This window comes from Typopeltis vanoorti, chromosome 1 (genome assembly GCF_054136105.1).
Source record: "Typopeltis vanoorti isolate ZY-2024b chromosome 1, IOZ_Tvanoo_1.0, whole genome shotgun sequence".
Taxonomy (NCBI): domain Eukaryota; kingdom Metazoa; phylum Arthropoda; class Arachnida; order Uropygi; family Thelyphonidae; genus Typopeltis; species Typopeltis vanoorti.
The window spans coordinates 177760917-177779520 of record NC_143549.1 but is presented as its reverse complement, the minus strand read 5'-3'; the positions used below and the strand labels follow the sequence as shown (position 1 = coordinate 177779520).

The following is an 18604-nucleotide window of genomic DNA, read 5'->3' as shown; positions in this document are numbered from 1 at the left end:
ATAGTGTTATTCATCCATTTAACCCCTACTTGATTTATTATTCGGACTCTTGGTATACAGTCAACCATTGCCTCCTGCAAACAGTTCTTAACCACCTCCCATGCACTATCAACATCCAGCCCTTGCAGTTTCACATGCCATGGCATTGAGCCAAGCACACACCTAAGCTTATCATACTTTCCAGCCCGGTAATTCCACATGTACCCTGTCTTAATTGTAAATTCGACTCCTTTAGCCACCTCCCAAGTCATGACCTTATGGTCACTCTCACCAATTGGTGGCAACATGGTCATGTTCATTACAGCCACATTCTCAGTTGCAATTACTAGGTCCAGCACTCTCTGCCCCCTGGTATTTTCCACTACATGTTGCCGTAGATAGTTGTCCCTTAATAACCGCATAAAATCCAATTCCTTCCTCCCATGTGCCCTCTCCTCTTTCCAGTCAATGTTACCATAATTGAAATCACCCATAATAATTACCCTCCTTCCACTCATTTCTTCTATTTGCTTATGCATACTATCCCCACCATCTATTCCATCACCTGGTCTATAGCAGCACCCAATTGTATATTTTGTTCTGCTAGATTCTATCTCACACCAAGCAGCCTCAAATGTGCTTTTTTCCCCATCCTGCAGTTCAACTTCTATACTCCTTGGCTGAAGCTCATCAGCTATCATCAGTAACACTCCTCCCCCCTTTTTATTCACCCTGTCACTCCTGAACACGCTATATCCGTCGCATTCAATCCCACTAGCTTTATCATCTTCTGTCAGCCATGTTTCACTAATACCAACAACCTGTGGCCTGGAAGTGCCAACCATGGCCAAAAACTCTTCCTTCTTGTTCCTAATACTCCTGGCATTAGTGTACATGAATCGCAGAAGCCCATTTGTCCCATCCCTACTTTGATGCCTTATACTAACTATCCCATTCTGATTTGTTGTCCATCGTACTCGCTCGGGCATAATATACTCATTCATACACTTAACTGCCTCCCTAAAGTCTGCATATCTACTCCCCTCCCCTTAATAAATCTAGTTTCCCTGAGTCTGTACATCCATTTCCACATCATTCATCAACACTTTTTCAAGTCTCCGTACACCAACTCCATTCAAATGTAACCCATCCATCTTATATAAGTCCTTTCACCCATCGAACTCATTCCACACATCCACAAATTCCACACCACTCTCCATGCATAACCCACGCATAAAGTCATTGGCAATTATGGCCCTCCTTCTAAACACTTCGCTGTCATACCGTAGTAAGATACTCACCATCCTAACTCTCTCACTCTTCTCTTTTGCTACCTCAAATAACTCCCTCACATCCTCTATCATTTCCATTTTGTCCTCTTTCAAATCATTCATTCCTGCCACGATTGTCATCTCTTTCACCCTCTGTTTTTGCAGTCGAATAGATTCGCTGACGTTCTTTATGTTTGCACCCGGCTGGTACGACTTCGTTAAACTCTCAATTATTACACCTCTTAATAGCGAATCCCCATACAGCACTCGCTCCTTCATTTTATTGATGGTTACGAACATTCTATTATTTGCCGTCACAGACTTCCGCCGGTTATTTGTCGCTACGTTCAACACACATTTTTCCATATGCTCCAGTTGTCTTTTAGCTCTGTGTATCGCATCGTTCAAACGGGCAATTTCACTACTCGCATTTATCTCACCATTTTCATTATCAATCTTCTGTATTTCTACATTCATTTACACTTTCAGCGACGCTCTCACACCTATCTGGCACTACCACGCAATTCTCTAGCACACCACCATTTTCTACATTCTGACTATCGTTAACGATGTCACTCTCGACACACGAAACACGCTTGAAATCCTCATTCTCTTTACACTTTCTGCACATATTAACTCCACTATCACTTTCTAACCAGACTCCCACCACTCTTCGCAAGGCATACATCTCACAGACAGAACATTGCATAAATTCGTTTACATCAAAACTCTTAAACAAACATGGCGACCTGGCCGCCATTTTTTTCTTTATCAGTGCCATGTGTACACTATCTTATCTTAAAAATAATAATTAAAATAACAGAAAACACGCAAAAATTTCACAGACACACCAAGAAGCAAAAAGCAAACAATACTACTTAAAATTCTAGTAAAATATCTAATGTTAACACAAAATACTACTAATCTTTTCAGGAGCTCTCGACAAGCCAACCTAACAGTACAATTCATCAATATGTCATTACAATTATACAATTATACAACTACATCAATACAATTATACATTAATTAAATGATAGGGAGGTTACTCTCTCTACCTATCCGTTAGACTTTTAGCATAAAAACCAAAACTTCCCTCTTCAATACTAAATAACTTTACAGTACAATTACTCATATACTTCTCTGCTTATTAAATCAACTTATTGAAACTCTAGTTTACTCACAAAGAGGTTAGCTAGCAATTCCAAGTTATCTCACAAATTATACCCCCAATTATTAACAAATCAAAGGACTCTCTTATAAACACTGCTTATTCCTAGCACCTTATATCTTAACAGTCCATCTAAATTCTTTCTCCTATATTATATAAAGAAAACATAGAAAAAAAATTGGAATGAACTCACATATGCTCTGTCTTCTGGGTCGCGCACTTATTCAAGGAATTTTCACTAGAGTCCTAGACCTTTCTTCCGTCTCGAGTCTTAGATTTTCTTTCTGCAGTGTCTTGCTTCACCTGTGTCTCATCCAGGATTGTTGGTGGGGTTTCGGAATGCTGATCTCCGGTACTCTTGGGCTTCGGACGAGGGGATCTAACATGTGGAACTTATGCGGTCTCGTTCAGAAAGCAATACATTCTCCTATGGGCGCTGAAGTCCTCTCCTCGATTATTAGCTTCCGGTAATCTTCCACAGCCAAATCAAAGATCGAACAGCCTCAGGTGGATCGGCGTGCCTTTCTCCCTGACTTCGGGCATGCCCTAGCCATATAGTCATGTCCTCTATTTCCCCTCTGCCGCTATCGATGTTCGGCTCAGTGCCCTTTTATTTCACATTCTCCGGGACCTTGCATGAAGGGTTGAAACCCCTGAAGAATTTGGCACGACTCCTTGATCTTCTGTTAAGACCGACCCGTTCTTTTTTCTCCTGGTGTACAATAAAAATCCAATTAGTCAGACACCTGAACTTCATGTGATCCGCACCCACCTCTTTTAAGAACGACCTTGACGGTTGGCATATCAGAGCACGTAAACAAAGGTTTTCAAAGCACTTAGTTAAAACGAAGATATATAGTTTCTGATGACACAGCATTTTCCTTTGTTACTAACTCTAACCATTGCTTGTTTACTACATTTTTGGATTATGTACACTCTTTTATAAAAGTTTATTTTTACAACACAAACTTTTTAGACGTGACCTTTGTAAAAATCAATGTAAAGCACTCGTATAATATTAAGCTACATCGAATTTTACATAGTGTCATGTGTGGGCAAGAGGAATAGAAGAAAGGAGGAGTCTGTTCACATTTTGCTTGAACAGCTGAGGGTTGTAATCTTTGGAGAAGGCAGAGTGGGAGAGACTGTTCCAAAGGACAGAAGTAGATGGAATAAAAGAGGAGGCAGTGAAGTTGGTTCAGTGCAGAGATTTGCACCAAACCAACTTTGCCAGAGGTTGAACCAAATATGGAAATCTTTGCCATCTGATTCTATTTCTGTCATCTCTCTGAAGCTTGATAATTGTGACCATTCCTTCAAAGACTGTAGCCAAGTTCTTTTTGGTCTACCTCTTGATAGTCTTCCTCGAATGATTCCATTCAAGATTATATTTGGTAATCTTTGAAAGGACATTCTCTGGAGATGTCCAAACCATCTTAATTGCTGTTTTAGAATTTTAGCTATGATATCTTCTCTATAGTTTAATTGTTTGACTTGCTCATTTGTTTTGTGTTCAGACCAGTAAGTCTTATTATTTTTCTTAAGCATTTCATTTGAATGCTCTGATTTTATGTATTTCTTTCTGATTGAGTGTTCAATTCTGACTCCATGCATTGCTATAGGTATAATAATAAGTGCCTCTGCAGCACAATTGGAAGAACGACGGTACATTGTGCTCTTTGATTGGTAAAGACTTAAGTTTGATTCTCATCATGACAAGAGGAATCTTTATATGAGTTTTTTTTCAATTGAAGGTGAGTTAGCTGATCTCATATGGAGGCAGCAAGGTTTTTTCTCCCAGAAACTCTGGTTTTTTATTCCTGCATACAGACAAATTGGCCTTCAGAACACATGCAACTTACAGATGCATGTGTTCTGAAGGCCAACAAAAAGTACTAGTGGTGGTGGACAGTAGCTGGCATTGATGTAGATGATGATAGTAGTGGCAGTTTCATTGTAGTTGGTGGATTAAGTGGTGGAGACAGAGAGTTGTAGAGTAGGTGCCCTTCCTTGATGAGTCTTTAAGACTCTTTGGAGGTGTCATGAAATAATAATAATAATAATAGTTTTATATTAAATTAAGTTTGAGGCTTTTTGAAATGCTGTTATTTTTCCCTATTTTGTTTAATTTATCCATATTAGACCATCCTTTGTTAAGTCTGTATTTTACTGTTTCTGTGTTGTCGAGGTTGTGAGGCTGCCAAGATATGTAAATTGCTTTACTTGTTCAAGTATGTGATTTTCTAATTTTTTTTTGAAATTTTTTCCTCATCTCTTCCTATTTTTGTTTTTTTAGTTTTGCTTAGATTGATTTTCATTCCAAAAGTTTTGCTTTCTTCATTTAAAATCTTTGTTTTTTACAATTGTTCTTTAAATTCTGCAAGATTAATAATATCATCTGCATATTTGATGTAGTTGATATTCATGCCATTTATTTGTAGACCTGGTTATTCAGCTATGGATTTGCATATTTCTTCAAAATGGATAATAAATAAATTTGATGAGAATAGGCAACCGTGCATGACTCCTTTTTTCTACTTTGAATTTGTCTGTTTTTATTTTATTAATTTGACAATTGCTTTGGTATCTTTGTAATAGTTCATAATAAAGGTTTGTAGTTCTGAATCTAGCATTATAGATTTTAAGATGTTTATCATTTTGTTCCTGTCAATGGAATTAAATGCTCATTTAAAGTCAATAAAACTACAGTATATAAGGTAAGTTGTATGCCCAATGCTTTTCAGCCATATTAACTGTAAAAATATGATCTATAGTAGATCTTCCAGGTCTGAATCCTGCTTGGTCTTCTCCTATTGTCTCATTCATTAAAGTCCAGATTCTATTTTGAATAAAGCATGTGACTTAGCAATGTTATGGGTCTATAATTTTCACACTTTCATTTATCTCCTTTTGAAAATTGATATTATGATGCCTGTCTTCCAGTCATCTTGAATTTCACCAGTATATAGTATTTCATTAAAAAGTTCAAGCAGGAAATTGATGGCTGCTATGCCACCATACTTCCACAGTTTCAGTAGGAAGTTCATCATAATGACGTGACTTTGATAAATTCATTTGGTTTTTTGCATTCAAAATTTCTTCTCTTATTATGACTGGTGCTTTTTTCTCTTTCTGTCTCTTCATGTTTTTCCAGTCTTCTTCCCTCTGGAAAAGTACCTGGTAATATTCTTTTCAAATTTTTTTAATATCTCTTGAATTGTTCCAGTTTCAATATTGTTTTTATCTTTTATTTTCAGTGGTCTGTTTTAAGGAGTTCTTGTTAATTCTTTTTATAATTTGTATACACTCTTGCTATCATTCTTTTTATTGGCTTTTTCACACATTTTTGCTTTTTATTCTAACAAAGCATTTTTAGCAGATCTATATATTCTATCTATTTTGATTTTCAGTATTTTATAATGTTGCTTATTTTCCACTGTATTTTCTCTGTTCAGAGTATTTTTCAGCTCTCATTTCTTCTAAAGTTTCCAAAATTTCTGTGGTTATCCACTCATTATTTGCTCTAATTATACCAAATGTTTTTCTTTCAGCATTAAACGGGCAGAGCATTTAACATAATTGCTCTGCCCGTTTTCCACATATTTTCTACATTGTCAAAGGTTATTTTCTTTAACTTTGTTTCTATTATGTTTCCATAGTTGTTTTGTATGGTTATATCTTTCAGTTTTGTAATGTTAATAATGTTGCTTATGATCTTTGGTTTGCTGTTTTTAAACTTCAACTAAATTTTTGCAACTAGAAATTCATGATCAGAGTCAAAATCTGCTTTCCTTAGTGTTCTTACATTTTGAAAAACACTTGGCACAACAATTAGAGCAAATAACAAGTGGATAGCCACAGAAATTTTGGAAACTTTAGAAGAAAAGAGGCTGCAAAAAATAATCTGAACAGAGAAAATACAGAGGAAAGTAAGCAACATTATAAAAGACTGAAAATCAAAATAGGTTGGGGAAGGGGCGATATGATTAAGACATATAAATTGTTATGAGGTGCTTATCAGATAGATGCCCAGGATATTTTTCAAAGGGTGGAAGAAGGAAGGGGATAGAGATAAGAGGTCATTCTTGGAAGATGTATAAAGGTGTGGTGCATAAGAGAATGTGGTATGACATGGAGAGTGGTTGGTGAATGGAATGTTTTTCCAAATGAGGTAGTGAGTGCATAAACATTGAACCAATTTAAGATGAAGTATGATAAATATTATCTTTATTAGAATGCATCTTACTGTTGCCTCCCTTGATGAGTCTTGACTCCAGGAGGTGTTGGTATAATAATAATAATAATATTTTAGCATTTCATTATAAATTTCATCAATTCCAGTTGATTTCGAGTGTTTCAGTTTTGAGGTAACTGATTATTTCAGTTTCAACTGTGTTTACTGGTTGTATTTTTTTTTTCTTTAATTTATTTTTTGCCTTCATATAATGTGGTGGAATAGTCTCCCCTTTGTTCTCTTTCTATGAATGATCTGTTTATGTATTGATAAATTTCTTTTCTTTGATTTCACATCATTCTAGATACTTGTTTCTGTTTTCCTTCCCCATTATTTTTGCTTTATGAGTCTTATTTTGAGAGCCTTCATTACTCAGTCCGTATAGACAATGGATGTCCTTTGGTTGGAAAGACAAGGATTTGAATCCTCTCTAGGATATGAAGAACCTTTAACAGGGCTTTACAACTGAAAATAAGTTAGCAAAACAGGGAAACCATTTCAGAAGAACACATGCTGTTTATAGTCATAGCAGAATATGCAGATGGAATTCACCACTATTATAAAAGCATCAGATTTCTAAGAAGGTTACTTGGCATTGACAGGTGAATGAGTCTGACATGGCAGAGAGATTGAGATGAGGTTTATTTTGTTGTTCATTTCATTTCTTATTCTTTTATACTCTTCATATTTGGGTATATTAGTCTTATTTTGTAAATGGTTATTGAATTTCAACATAATGCCAAATATTTAAGTAGCATATATTAATGCAAATTTCAGAATGACCAAAATTTTCTTTGGCAGGTCAGTTTCACTATCGTCATCACTGCCATCTCCGAGATATGCCAGGAAGGAAGGAGTTTGCTGAAATAACTCCTAATCATGTAGAGGACCAGCTATGACACGGGGCATAAAATGGACTACCTCTTGCTTCCAGCTCAACAGTAGCTGAAGACAGGTATAGTATACCTTCTTCTTCTTCATTTTAATTTTTATAAACAGTGTTCATATAGTTCTTTCTTTCCTTGTTACATAGTGATCAGCATTCATTGTGTACAATTATGAAGACAACAAACTCTCATGTTAGAGCACTTACTTTACTTTAAACGAAGATAAAATAACATTTGATGTTTCGATATTTATATCAAGGTCATCATCAGGAATACACACACACACACAGGGACACAAGGTTAGAGAAAAGAGAATGAGAAAAAAAATTAAATAATAAAAGTAATAATGAATTGCTTTAATTTCTTCAATTTTCTTTAATTGCTACTGGTTAGGATTTATATATATATATCTACTCTCTCTATATATAAAGATAAGCCGAAATTTGAAATGTTTTTATGTCACGTTTTTTTGTCTCCGGCTTACCAGCCCGGAACTCGGGGGGTTGGGTGCCGTAGGTGCCAGGGGGGGGCAGGGTCCCCTAGTGTGTGTGTGTGTGTGTATATATATATATATATATATATATATATATATATATATATATATATGTATATCACACTCAAGAGGCCTCAATACTTATAATAAATAAATAATAAATGCCTTGTGTTGGCTGGAGTCTAGAGCAAAGTGGTATTCTTTTTTAAAAAGCTGGAGGTTTAGTCCTTAGGGAATACTTAATGGGTACTGCTATTCTACAGGACTGAGGTAGATGGAATAAAACATGATTGGGAGTAGCATGTTCAATGAATCTGCAGTTCAACTGCAAAAGAATGTTGGCAGCTGCTCATCATGTTCTCGTAAGCTTAGTGGAAATGGAGGACATAATGGATGCTAATTCTACTTATTTATTTATCTTATGATGGTAAATTACAAGCGAGAAACATGTTACATTGGCCAGTTTATAGCTTCTGTTGTTGTAATGTTATGTATATCAGTGGAGTGCCTCAGGAGTCTGTTTTAAGGCCATTACTGTTTAACTTGTATATTAATGATATTGGTGAAGATTTGGATGGAGATATTCAGTTGTTTGCAGATGATGCAAAGTTGGGATGAATCATGAAGAGTAGATAAGATGTTGTGGCCTTACAAGAAGATGTGAATAAATTGAGTGATTGGGCACGGAAATGGGGATGTGAGTTCAATGTTACAAAATGTAAGGTTTTAAAATTTGGAAAACAAAGATGGGATGCAGAATTCATGCTTGGAGAGGTTTCGAGGAAATAAGAGATCTAGAGGTGATAGTGGATAAGGATCTGAAATTTAGGGGGACACATAGCCAAAATTGTGAAGACAACACAAAGACTTCTGAGAATGATGTGGAGGACACTGACTTGTAGAAGTAGAGAGATTATTATAACCCCAAGACCTCCATGAGGTCTTGGGGTTATAATAATAATAATAGTAATATCTTGTATAGTGCCCTCAAAACATATATCGAACAGTCCAGTAAAATATGGTGAATAGTTCCATTGTATAAGGCTTTGATTAGGCCACACATGGACTATTGTGTCCAGATTTGGTCACCTGGTTTTCAGAAGGATGAAGAGATGTTGGAAAGGGTCCAAAGGCGACTGACTAAGGTAGTTTCTGATCTCTGGAATGTCGAGTATGAGGAAAGATTGAGAAGATGTAATTTGCAGAGTCTGGTGGACAAGAGGAAGACGGGAGATATGATAGAGAACTACAAGTTGGTAAGGGGTTGTTATAGGATTAATGCTGAAGAAGGTCTACATAAAACAGTAGGAGATAGGGGGAGAACCAGAGGTCATCCCTGGAAACTGTATAAAGAGGGTGTTAGTAGGGGAGTGAGAGGCAGGTTTTTTTCATGCAGAGTTGTAAATGATTGGAATGGAATGCCTTGCCTGAGAGTGTGGTGTCTGCAAGGAGTTTAAATGTGTTTAAGACACGGTATGATGAGTTGTGTGTGTGATAAAAAGACCTCCCAGATGAGTCTTTGACTCCATGAGGTCTTGGGGTTATAATAATAATAATAGTAATATCTTGTATGGTGCCCTCAAAACATATATCGAACAGTCCAGTAAAATATGGTGAATAGTTTGAGAGTGATAGCTGCAGTCACTAGCAGGAGAGACAGTCCATTTCAATTTATGCAGATTGTGTTTACATCTGCCATGACCAGTTGTAATGTAGTTTATGGTTGTCCAAAGATGACGTGATAGTCTAAATCCAAGTAGTTTAGATGTAGGGTCCGATATAGCTAATCTGGGATTGTTATAGTGTTGGTGCCATTTGTCTTTCCATCCATTAGTCAAGTTGAAAGATTCACCTATTAATTCCTTTGCTGTTCTACAACTGGGATTTCTTGATTTTAGTCTCCTTGTAGGGGAATTTTGTATGTTTTTGTGGATAGGTAGGTTAATATTGTTGGTTAAACATGTCCATAATTTACCAAGAGCTGCTTTTTGCATAAGCTATGAGGTGCAATGTTACTGATGACAAGGAGCCAATAATATGGTGTAGATCTTAGAGTTCCTGTTATTATTCTCATTGTTTGATTAAATCAGGTGTCCACCTTAGAAGTATGAACATTGTTGAGCCAAACTGAGAAGCAATACTCCACAGTTGAATAAACCAAGGCCAAAGCTGATAGACGTAAGGCTTCAGCATCTGCACCCCAAGTTGAACCAGCTAGCCTCTGAATTATTATTATTATCACCCCAAGACCTCATGGGGTCAAAGACTCATCTGGGAGGTCCTTTTATCACACAGCTCATCATACCATGTCTTAAACACACTCAAACTCCTTGCAGACACCACACTCTCAGGCAAGGCATTCCAATTCATTTATAACTCTGCACGAAAAAAAACCTGCCTCTCACTCCCCTACTCACACCCTCTTTATACAGTTTCCAGGGATGACCTCTGGTTCTTCCCCAACCTCCCACTATTTTCTGTAGAACTTCTCCAGCATTGATCCTATAACAACCCATTACTAACTTATAGGTCTCTATCATGTCTCTCCTCTTCCTCCTGTCCACCAGACTCTGCAAATTACATCTTCTCAATCTTTCCTCATATTCGACATTCCAGAGATCAGAAACTACCTTAGTCAGTTGCCTTTGGACCCTTCCAACATCCTTCTGAAAACCAGGTGACCAAATCTGGGCACAATAGTCCAGATTTGGTCACCTGTGTCCTAATCAAAGCCTTCTACAACGGAACAAGAATTTCCCTACTTCTACAAGACAGTGTCCTCCGCTTGTTATAGTGTTATTTATGTGTTAATTTATTTAGTTAATTTAGTTATTTAGTGTTAATTATAGTATTATGTTATTACAAGTTTTTATTTTCTTAGCTACTTTCATTAGGTGTTCTTTAAAGGTGAGTGTTCTATTTAGGGTGACACCTAAATATTTAGGTTTACTGTTAAAGTTCAGTGATGTATCTCTGAAGAAGGTAGTAGGTTTGAAATTAATCTGATGGCTGTTAAGATGGAAGGTAGACACTTCAGTTTTTCTTAGGTTTGAGTTTCAATGCTACTGTTTGAATCCAGAATTTTCAAGTCATTTGTAATTATTTTTTCAGCCTCATTCAACTTAGTGCTTTGTGTGATTATTGCAAGGTCATCTGCATAAGCAAATTTCCTTGAACTGATTTGAGAGAGATCATAAATATATAAAGTAAACAATGATGGAGGTAGTACAAGCCCTTGAGGGAGTCCATTATTAAGCTTGCATGGTCGACTTTTTGAACTGATGGCTAATACTCTGTATCCATCTATTATTAAGCATATTATTCAATAAGTTGGAAAGTCTTCTACATGGAACATCTTTAGAAATTTAAATAGCATGCTCTTTCTCCATACTGTGTCATATGTTGATGTTAAGTCAATAAACACAACACTAGATTTCAGATATCTCTCAAAACCATTCTTAATCATTGATGTAAGAGCCAGTACTTGTTCATAACATCCTCTTCCTGGTCTGAAGCCTGCTTTCTCAGGAGGTATTAGTTGTTTATGATGGGAGATATTCTGTTGTATATAATCCTTTCCATAAGTTTAAGAGTAACACTCATAAGAGCTATGAGTCAGTAGCTAGTTCTTCCTAGTGATAGATCTTTGACTGGTTTTAGAATAGTTATTATTTTCATTCTTCTAAAGAGAGATAGGGAAGATTTCCTGAAACCAATATGTTATTATATAGATTAGTTAACCATTTTATGACATTTTTGCCACAATTTTTAAGAAATTCTGGAAAAATTCCATCTTGTCCAGCAGTTTTGCCATTTTTAAGTATTTTGATAGCCTCATTTACCTTTCAATGATAAATGGTCTGGAAAGGGTAGGGTTTGGTTTTAAAGATGTCTTCAATTTCAACAGTTGTGTGTTGATGTCTTTTACATACTGGCAATCATGTGGATGTTTAGAAGTTGCAACTATATGTTTTGCCTTCTCTTCGTATGTGGAACTGTCAATTCAATGTCGCCAAGTGTAAGGTTTTGAGATTTGGTAAGCAGCAATGGGATGCAAAGTATACACTTGGTGGGGAAACTTTAACAGAAGTAGAAGAGATGAGAGATCTAGGAGTGATGGTGGACAAGGACCTAAAATTCAGGGGCCACATTGCATAAGTTGTGAAGACATCACACTGAATAATGGCAATGATGCAGAGAACCCTAACATGAAACAATAGAGAGGTTATGATTCCATTGTATAAGGCCTTCAGGCCTCATATGGATTATTCTGCACAGATTTGGTCGCCAGGTATTCATGGTGACAAGGATATGTTGGAAAGGGTACAGAGAAGATTCACAAAGGTAGTCAGTGGTCTTTGGAATGTGGAGTATGAGGACAGATTGAGAGAATGTAAGTTGCAAAGCCTCGTGAATAGGAGGAAGAGGAGGAGGAGGGATATGATTGAGACATATAAGCTGGTCAGGGGTTGTTATCAGCTAGGTATGGAAGAGATTTTTCATAGAATGGGAGAGGGGAGTAGAACAAGAGTCCATTGCTGGAAACTGCATAAGGAGGGTATGAGCAAGAAGTGAGAAGCAGTTTCTTTGCATTAAGGGTGGTTGGTGAGTGGAATGCATTGCCTGAGTGTGTTGTGAATGTGGACACATTAAATCAGTTCAAGATGCGGTTGGATGATCATTGTAGGCAATAGTGAGTGCCTCCCAGATGTGGCTCTGGCTCCATGGAGGTCAAATGTTGATAATAATAATAATAAACTGCTGTCTCTTAGATGATGTTGCACTAGGATCCAATCTCTGCAACAGGGACCATGTTTGTCTACTTCAATGTGTAAAATTGATATTTCCAACTGTCTCGATCCATTTCTTTCTCTTTGCATTATCCTAGGAGTGCAGGAGATTCTTCGCTACTGTGTGGTCTTCTTTTTCTATAAATTCGTGATAGAGATTGTTGCTATCACTATTCCAACCTGGAATATATTCTTTCCTGTAACCTCTAGGGATAGTTCTCTTTGTACTCCTTTAATCAGTGCTATAAATCTGCCGTAATTGTTAGGTATAGGTTTTATCCACCTAATATTGGCATCTACTTGTTCAGCAAAGTTCTTCCAGTTTGCTTTATTGAAGTTCCATCTAGGATTTGGGATAGACAACATAAGTGGTATATGAATTCCTAGAGAATATAAGATTGGTCTGTGCTGACTACTTGGGAAAAACCCAAGAACTTTGCTATTTATGATGAGACTTTAATGATGATGATGATCCTTGGTTACAAAGCAAAGATATGGAGAGAGAGAGCATCTCATTTATATATATATATAAACACACTGGTGTCCAAAACTTGAAGATGAACACTATTCCTGAAGATTACAACCGCAAATTCAGGTTAAAATTGTGGCAATTTATATAACTGATGTTTTGAGTAGAAAGAGGGTATACATTAAAATTTTTGAATCGCACACAAAAGGGTCATGTGGTAACACTCATCAAGATAAAAGGCAAAAGGCTGTGCTAGGCAAATTGTGCCTGAAGTAAGCTCTTTTCATGAAGGAATAAAGTTGCAACCTTGAATGTTTTGTAATTGCTCAAAGACATCATCTAGATGATTTCATATGGGAAAGAATTATTGGAAAGCTTGAAAAAGGTCATAGAATTACTGATATTGCCAGAGAGTTTGGAATCTCACATGGCATTTTATCCAGGCTCTCTGCAACATTTCAAAACAATGGAATCTTTCCCAGACTTTTTCTAAGAGGTCACCCGCTTAGATATTCTAAGAGGTCACCCTCTTACCTTGGAGCACAAAGACAGATTTTTGATTATAACAGCAAACTGTAATCAATGCACAATGGCAGGTCAGCTTGCAAGTCAGCTCCATTCAAGCACAGGTATGTGGATATCTCAACAAACTGTGACAAGTAGGCCTATATGCCCAAAGGCCTGTAGTTTGTATCCCTTTTTCCACAGCTTTTCGTAGAGCACTTTTCCAGTGATGTTTTGTCCATAAAAATTGAATAAGACACACCAATGGGCTAATGTACTCTTTACAGATGACAGTCATTTTTGTCTTTCCTCTTATTCTAGATGACACTTGATTTGGTATGAAAGTGGTGGTGCTCATGATGGTGCTTGGGGTCATGGTGTGGGGAGGTGTTATAATTAATGGATGCACTAAGCTACAGGTGCTGGAGAAAGGGACTATGACTGGTGAATGATATTGCAACAAAGTTCTTCATCATCATATTCGATTATTCTGTGGCGCTGTAGGCAATGAATTCATTTCTATATGAATTTAGATGATGACAATGCCACACCACATCGTACATGAGCGATGGATACACTTTTGGAGACCGAGGATATTAATCAAATAGAGTGGCCAGCACACTTCCCAGATCTCAATCCAATAGAATACATTTGGGATATAATAGGGAGATGCATTGCTTCTCAAAATTCCCCTCCAGAAAAGAAAGCAAGGTCTTATCTCTGCTCTGAAGGAGAAGTAGGCCAGTTTGCTTCAAAAACTCCTGAATCACTTGATACTAAGCATGGTACGTCATTCTAAGAGCTGCATCACAGTTTGGGGTGGACATATTCCATATTGAAATGTCTTTCTGCATAGTTTTCTGTAAGAACTGTGCATTAATTTCATAACTACATCCTTAGGAAATGTGTAACTTTTGCCAAAAACATATTGCAATTTAATTTGTATGAAATTTATAACACATTTTTGTGTAATATAATTTATTAGTATGCTGGCAATAAATTTATATCCACATTTGGCTGTACTCATGAAAATGTTTTCATATTCAGGTAAAAATGTAGTTCATCCTTAGCTTTTGGACACCAGTGTGCAGCAATCCCTCGATTAATGCACCCCCGATTAGTGCATTTTTGATTAGTGCATCATTTTTTTTCGATACCCAAATTCGATTAGTGCACCTATATACATCTTAAAAATAAATGTTACAGATTTTAAAAATTTTCTATCTATACATTTTTTATGGCTATAGGTGCACTAATCGAATTTGGGTATCGAAAAAAATGATGCACTAATCAAAAATGCACTAATTGGGGGTGCATATATATATATATATATATATATATATATATATATATATATATATATATATACAGCAGTCCCTCGATTAGTGCATTTTTGATTAATGCACCTGTTTTAAAGAACTCATTAGGCACACCAATCGAGGGATTGCTGAATATATATATATATATACACATTAATCCCTCAATTAATGCACCCCAATTAGTGCATTTTTGATTAGTGCATCATTTTTTTTCGATACCCAAATTCGATTAGTGCACCTATAGCCATAAAAATGTATAGATAGAAAATTTTTAAAATCTGTAACATTTATTTTTAAGATGTATATAGGTGCACTAATCGAATTTGGGTATCGAAAAAAAATGATGCACTAATCAAAAATGCACTAATCGAGGGATTGCTGCACACTGGTGACCAAAAGCTAAGGATGAACTACATTTTTACCTGAATATGAAAAAATTTTCATGAGTACAGCCAAATGTGGATATAAATTTATTGCCAGCATACTAATAAATTATATTACACAAAAATGTGTTATAAATTTCATGCAAATTAAATTGCAATATGTTTTTGGCAAAAGTTACACATTTCCTAAGGATGTAGTTATGAAATTAATGCACAGTTCTTACAGAAAACTATGCAGAAAGACATTTCATTAATCAAAAACGCACTAATCGAGGGATTGCTGTGTGTATATATATATATATACAGCAGTCCCTCGATTAGTGCATTTTTGATTAATGCACCTGTTTTAAAGAACTCATTAGGCACACCAATCGAGGGATTGCTGTATATATATATATATATATTTATTCATATTTATGAATTTAGGGACACAAAACACACGTGCTGAAAAGATTATTTTACTGTTTATTAATAAAATAATAACTTTACGTTTTGACCCCTGTATTGAGGTCATTTTCAGAAGGATACATGTGTATAAGAACAAGCTACATGCTGTTGCACTCTATACAAGTAAATTACATCTACGTTGTTAACTAATCTTTTTTCTTAGCCTGCCCTCTAGTGATAAAAAAAAAAAATTAAATTAAATTAAATAAATAAAATAAAATAAACAAAAAATAAAATATAAACTACAATAAACTCTGCTAAAGTCCTCACGTACTAGGATTCTTCTGGAATTATACAGTTTATATTGTTATATTACGATTATCTTCTGGATTTGTACAGTACAGGTTGCTATTGAATGTTCAGGGAAAAAAAAAAAAAAAACACTTTACCAAGTCTTCTTGTATTGAAATTTTTCTTCGTGGTTGCTATGAAGGTTGTAGATGGGTCCTTCACAATCTTGGAATTGTTAGACCATCATTAGACCATCATACTTAGCCAAAAAATTAGCGGCCACACTCAAGGAATTGGTTGGTCACTCCCCTTCCTACATAAAAAATACACAACAATTCATAAACAAAATTAAAAATATTACACTTAACGACCAAAATCTATTAGTCAGCTTTGACATAACTTCCCTTTTCACCAATGTCTCAATCAATGATACTATTCTACTCTTACAGAACATATTTCCACACAACATCACGGCCCTCTTTGCCCGTGTACTCCGCTCTGGATATGTCGTGTGGCAAAACAATTTTTACCTTCAAAAAGAGAGTACAGCCATGGGCTCACCACTCTCCCCCCCCCCAATAGCGAATTCTTATATGGAAGATTTTGAGCAACGAGCTCTAGAATCGGCATACCTAAATCCCAAAATTTTGGCTCAGATACGTCGACGATATTTTCGTCATTTGGCCCCACGGCCACCAAGCACTAGATACATTCCTTAGCCACCTGAACAAACAACACAAATGCATTCAATTCACCATTGAAATTGAAAAATACAACTCTCTTCCGTTCCTAGACACACTTGTCACACGTCTTCCTTCAGGCTGTCTCTCCTTCGCAGTTTACTGCAAACCTACACACACACACACACACACACACACACACACACACACACACACACACACACACACAGGCCAGTACATACACAAAACTTCTTATCACCACCCAACACAAAAACTAGGGGTCATAAGCACCCTTAAACGCAGAGCTCAAACCATTTGTTCAAATGAACAAGCTCTTAACCATGAATATGAGACCATCAAACATACATTTATAAAAAATGGATACAGTATTTAAAACCATTCACAAGCTTCTCCACAAAGATACCACTAATAACAAAAAAGATTTCAAGAATGCTATTGCTATACCATATGTTAGAGGCATTTCAGAAAAAATAGACAGAACACTACACAAATACAACATCAAAACACCACCTTTAAACCCCCAACAAAATTAAGACACCTACTCAGTTCTTCCAAGGATCTCCTGCCACACTTAGCCCATCCATGGGTTTACAAAATAGATTGCATATGTAACATACCTTACATAGGGGAAACAGGTATTTTATGTGACGCAAACGTCACATAAAATACCTCCATTTTGGAAAAACCGGCCTTTCTGACCACGCACTCCAAGCATACCACAGAATTGACTGGAAAGGTACCAAGTCCCTACACCGCACCAAAACCTGGTTTGAGCGGAAATTCAAGGAAGCATGTGAAAAGCTCAAACATGATCCGAATCTGAATAAAAATGATGGTCTAACAATTCCAAGAATGTGGAGGACCCATCTACAACCTTCATAGAAACCACGAAGAAAAATCTCAATACAAGAAGACTTGGTAATTTTTTTTTTCCTCCTGAACATTCAATAGCAACCTGTACTGTACAAATCCAGAAGATAATCGTAATATAACGATATAAACTGTATAATTCCAGAAGAATCCTAGTACATGAGGACTTTAGCAGAGTTTATTGTAGTTTTTATTTTATTTTTTGTTTATTTTATTTTATTATATTTTTTTTTTTAATCACTAGAGGGCAGGCTAAGAAAAAAGATTAGTTAACAACATAGATATAATTTACTTGTATAGAGTGCAACAGCATGTAGCTTGTTCTTATACACATGTATCCTTCTGAAGATGACCTCAACACAGGGGTCAAAACTTAAAGTTATTATTTTATTATTAATCAGTAAAATTATCTTTTCAACACGTGTTTTGTGTCCCTAAATTCATAAATATGAATGCTGATCACCGTGGAACCTTAAAAGAAAGATATATATATATATATATATATATATATATATATATAAGGGAGAGAAAAGTGGAGCCCTGAGGAACACCTGCATTAACAGGAAAATCTGAAAAGAGAATATCTGCCACCATTCCACATAGTGAACTACCTGAGAGAAAACTGGATATCCAATAAAGGGAGAAAGGCAGCCATTAAATGGCACTTTGACATTGATGCCATAGCAATCAAGGGATTGCTGTATATATATATATATAAGGGAGAGAAAAGTGGAGCTCTGAGGAACGCCTGCATTAACAGGAAAATCTGAAAAGAGAATATCTGCCACCATTCCACATAGTGAACAACCTAAGAGAAAACTGGATATCCAATAAAAGGAGAAAGGCAGCCATTAAATG

At 36.1% G+C, this 18604-nt stretch overlaps 1 protein-coding gene across 3 annotated transcripts in view; it reads left to right on the top strand.

The window, feature by feature from the left end:
• The window catches only part of LOC150110672 (glucose transporter type 1-like), a 1175276-nt gene that overhangs the window by 1094073 nt on the left and 62599 nt on the right, over window positions 1-18604 (top strand). For all 3 annotated transcript variants that reach the window (XM_090395569.1, XM_090395562.1, XM_090395554.1), the window contains one exon: window positions 7454-7607. In XM_090395569.1, the coding sequence (XP_090251695.1) occupies window positions 7454-7551 (98 nt within the window). In that variant the 3' untranslated portion in view covers window positions 7552-7607. The remainder of the gene's footprint in view (window positions 1-7453; window positions 7608-18604) is intronic.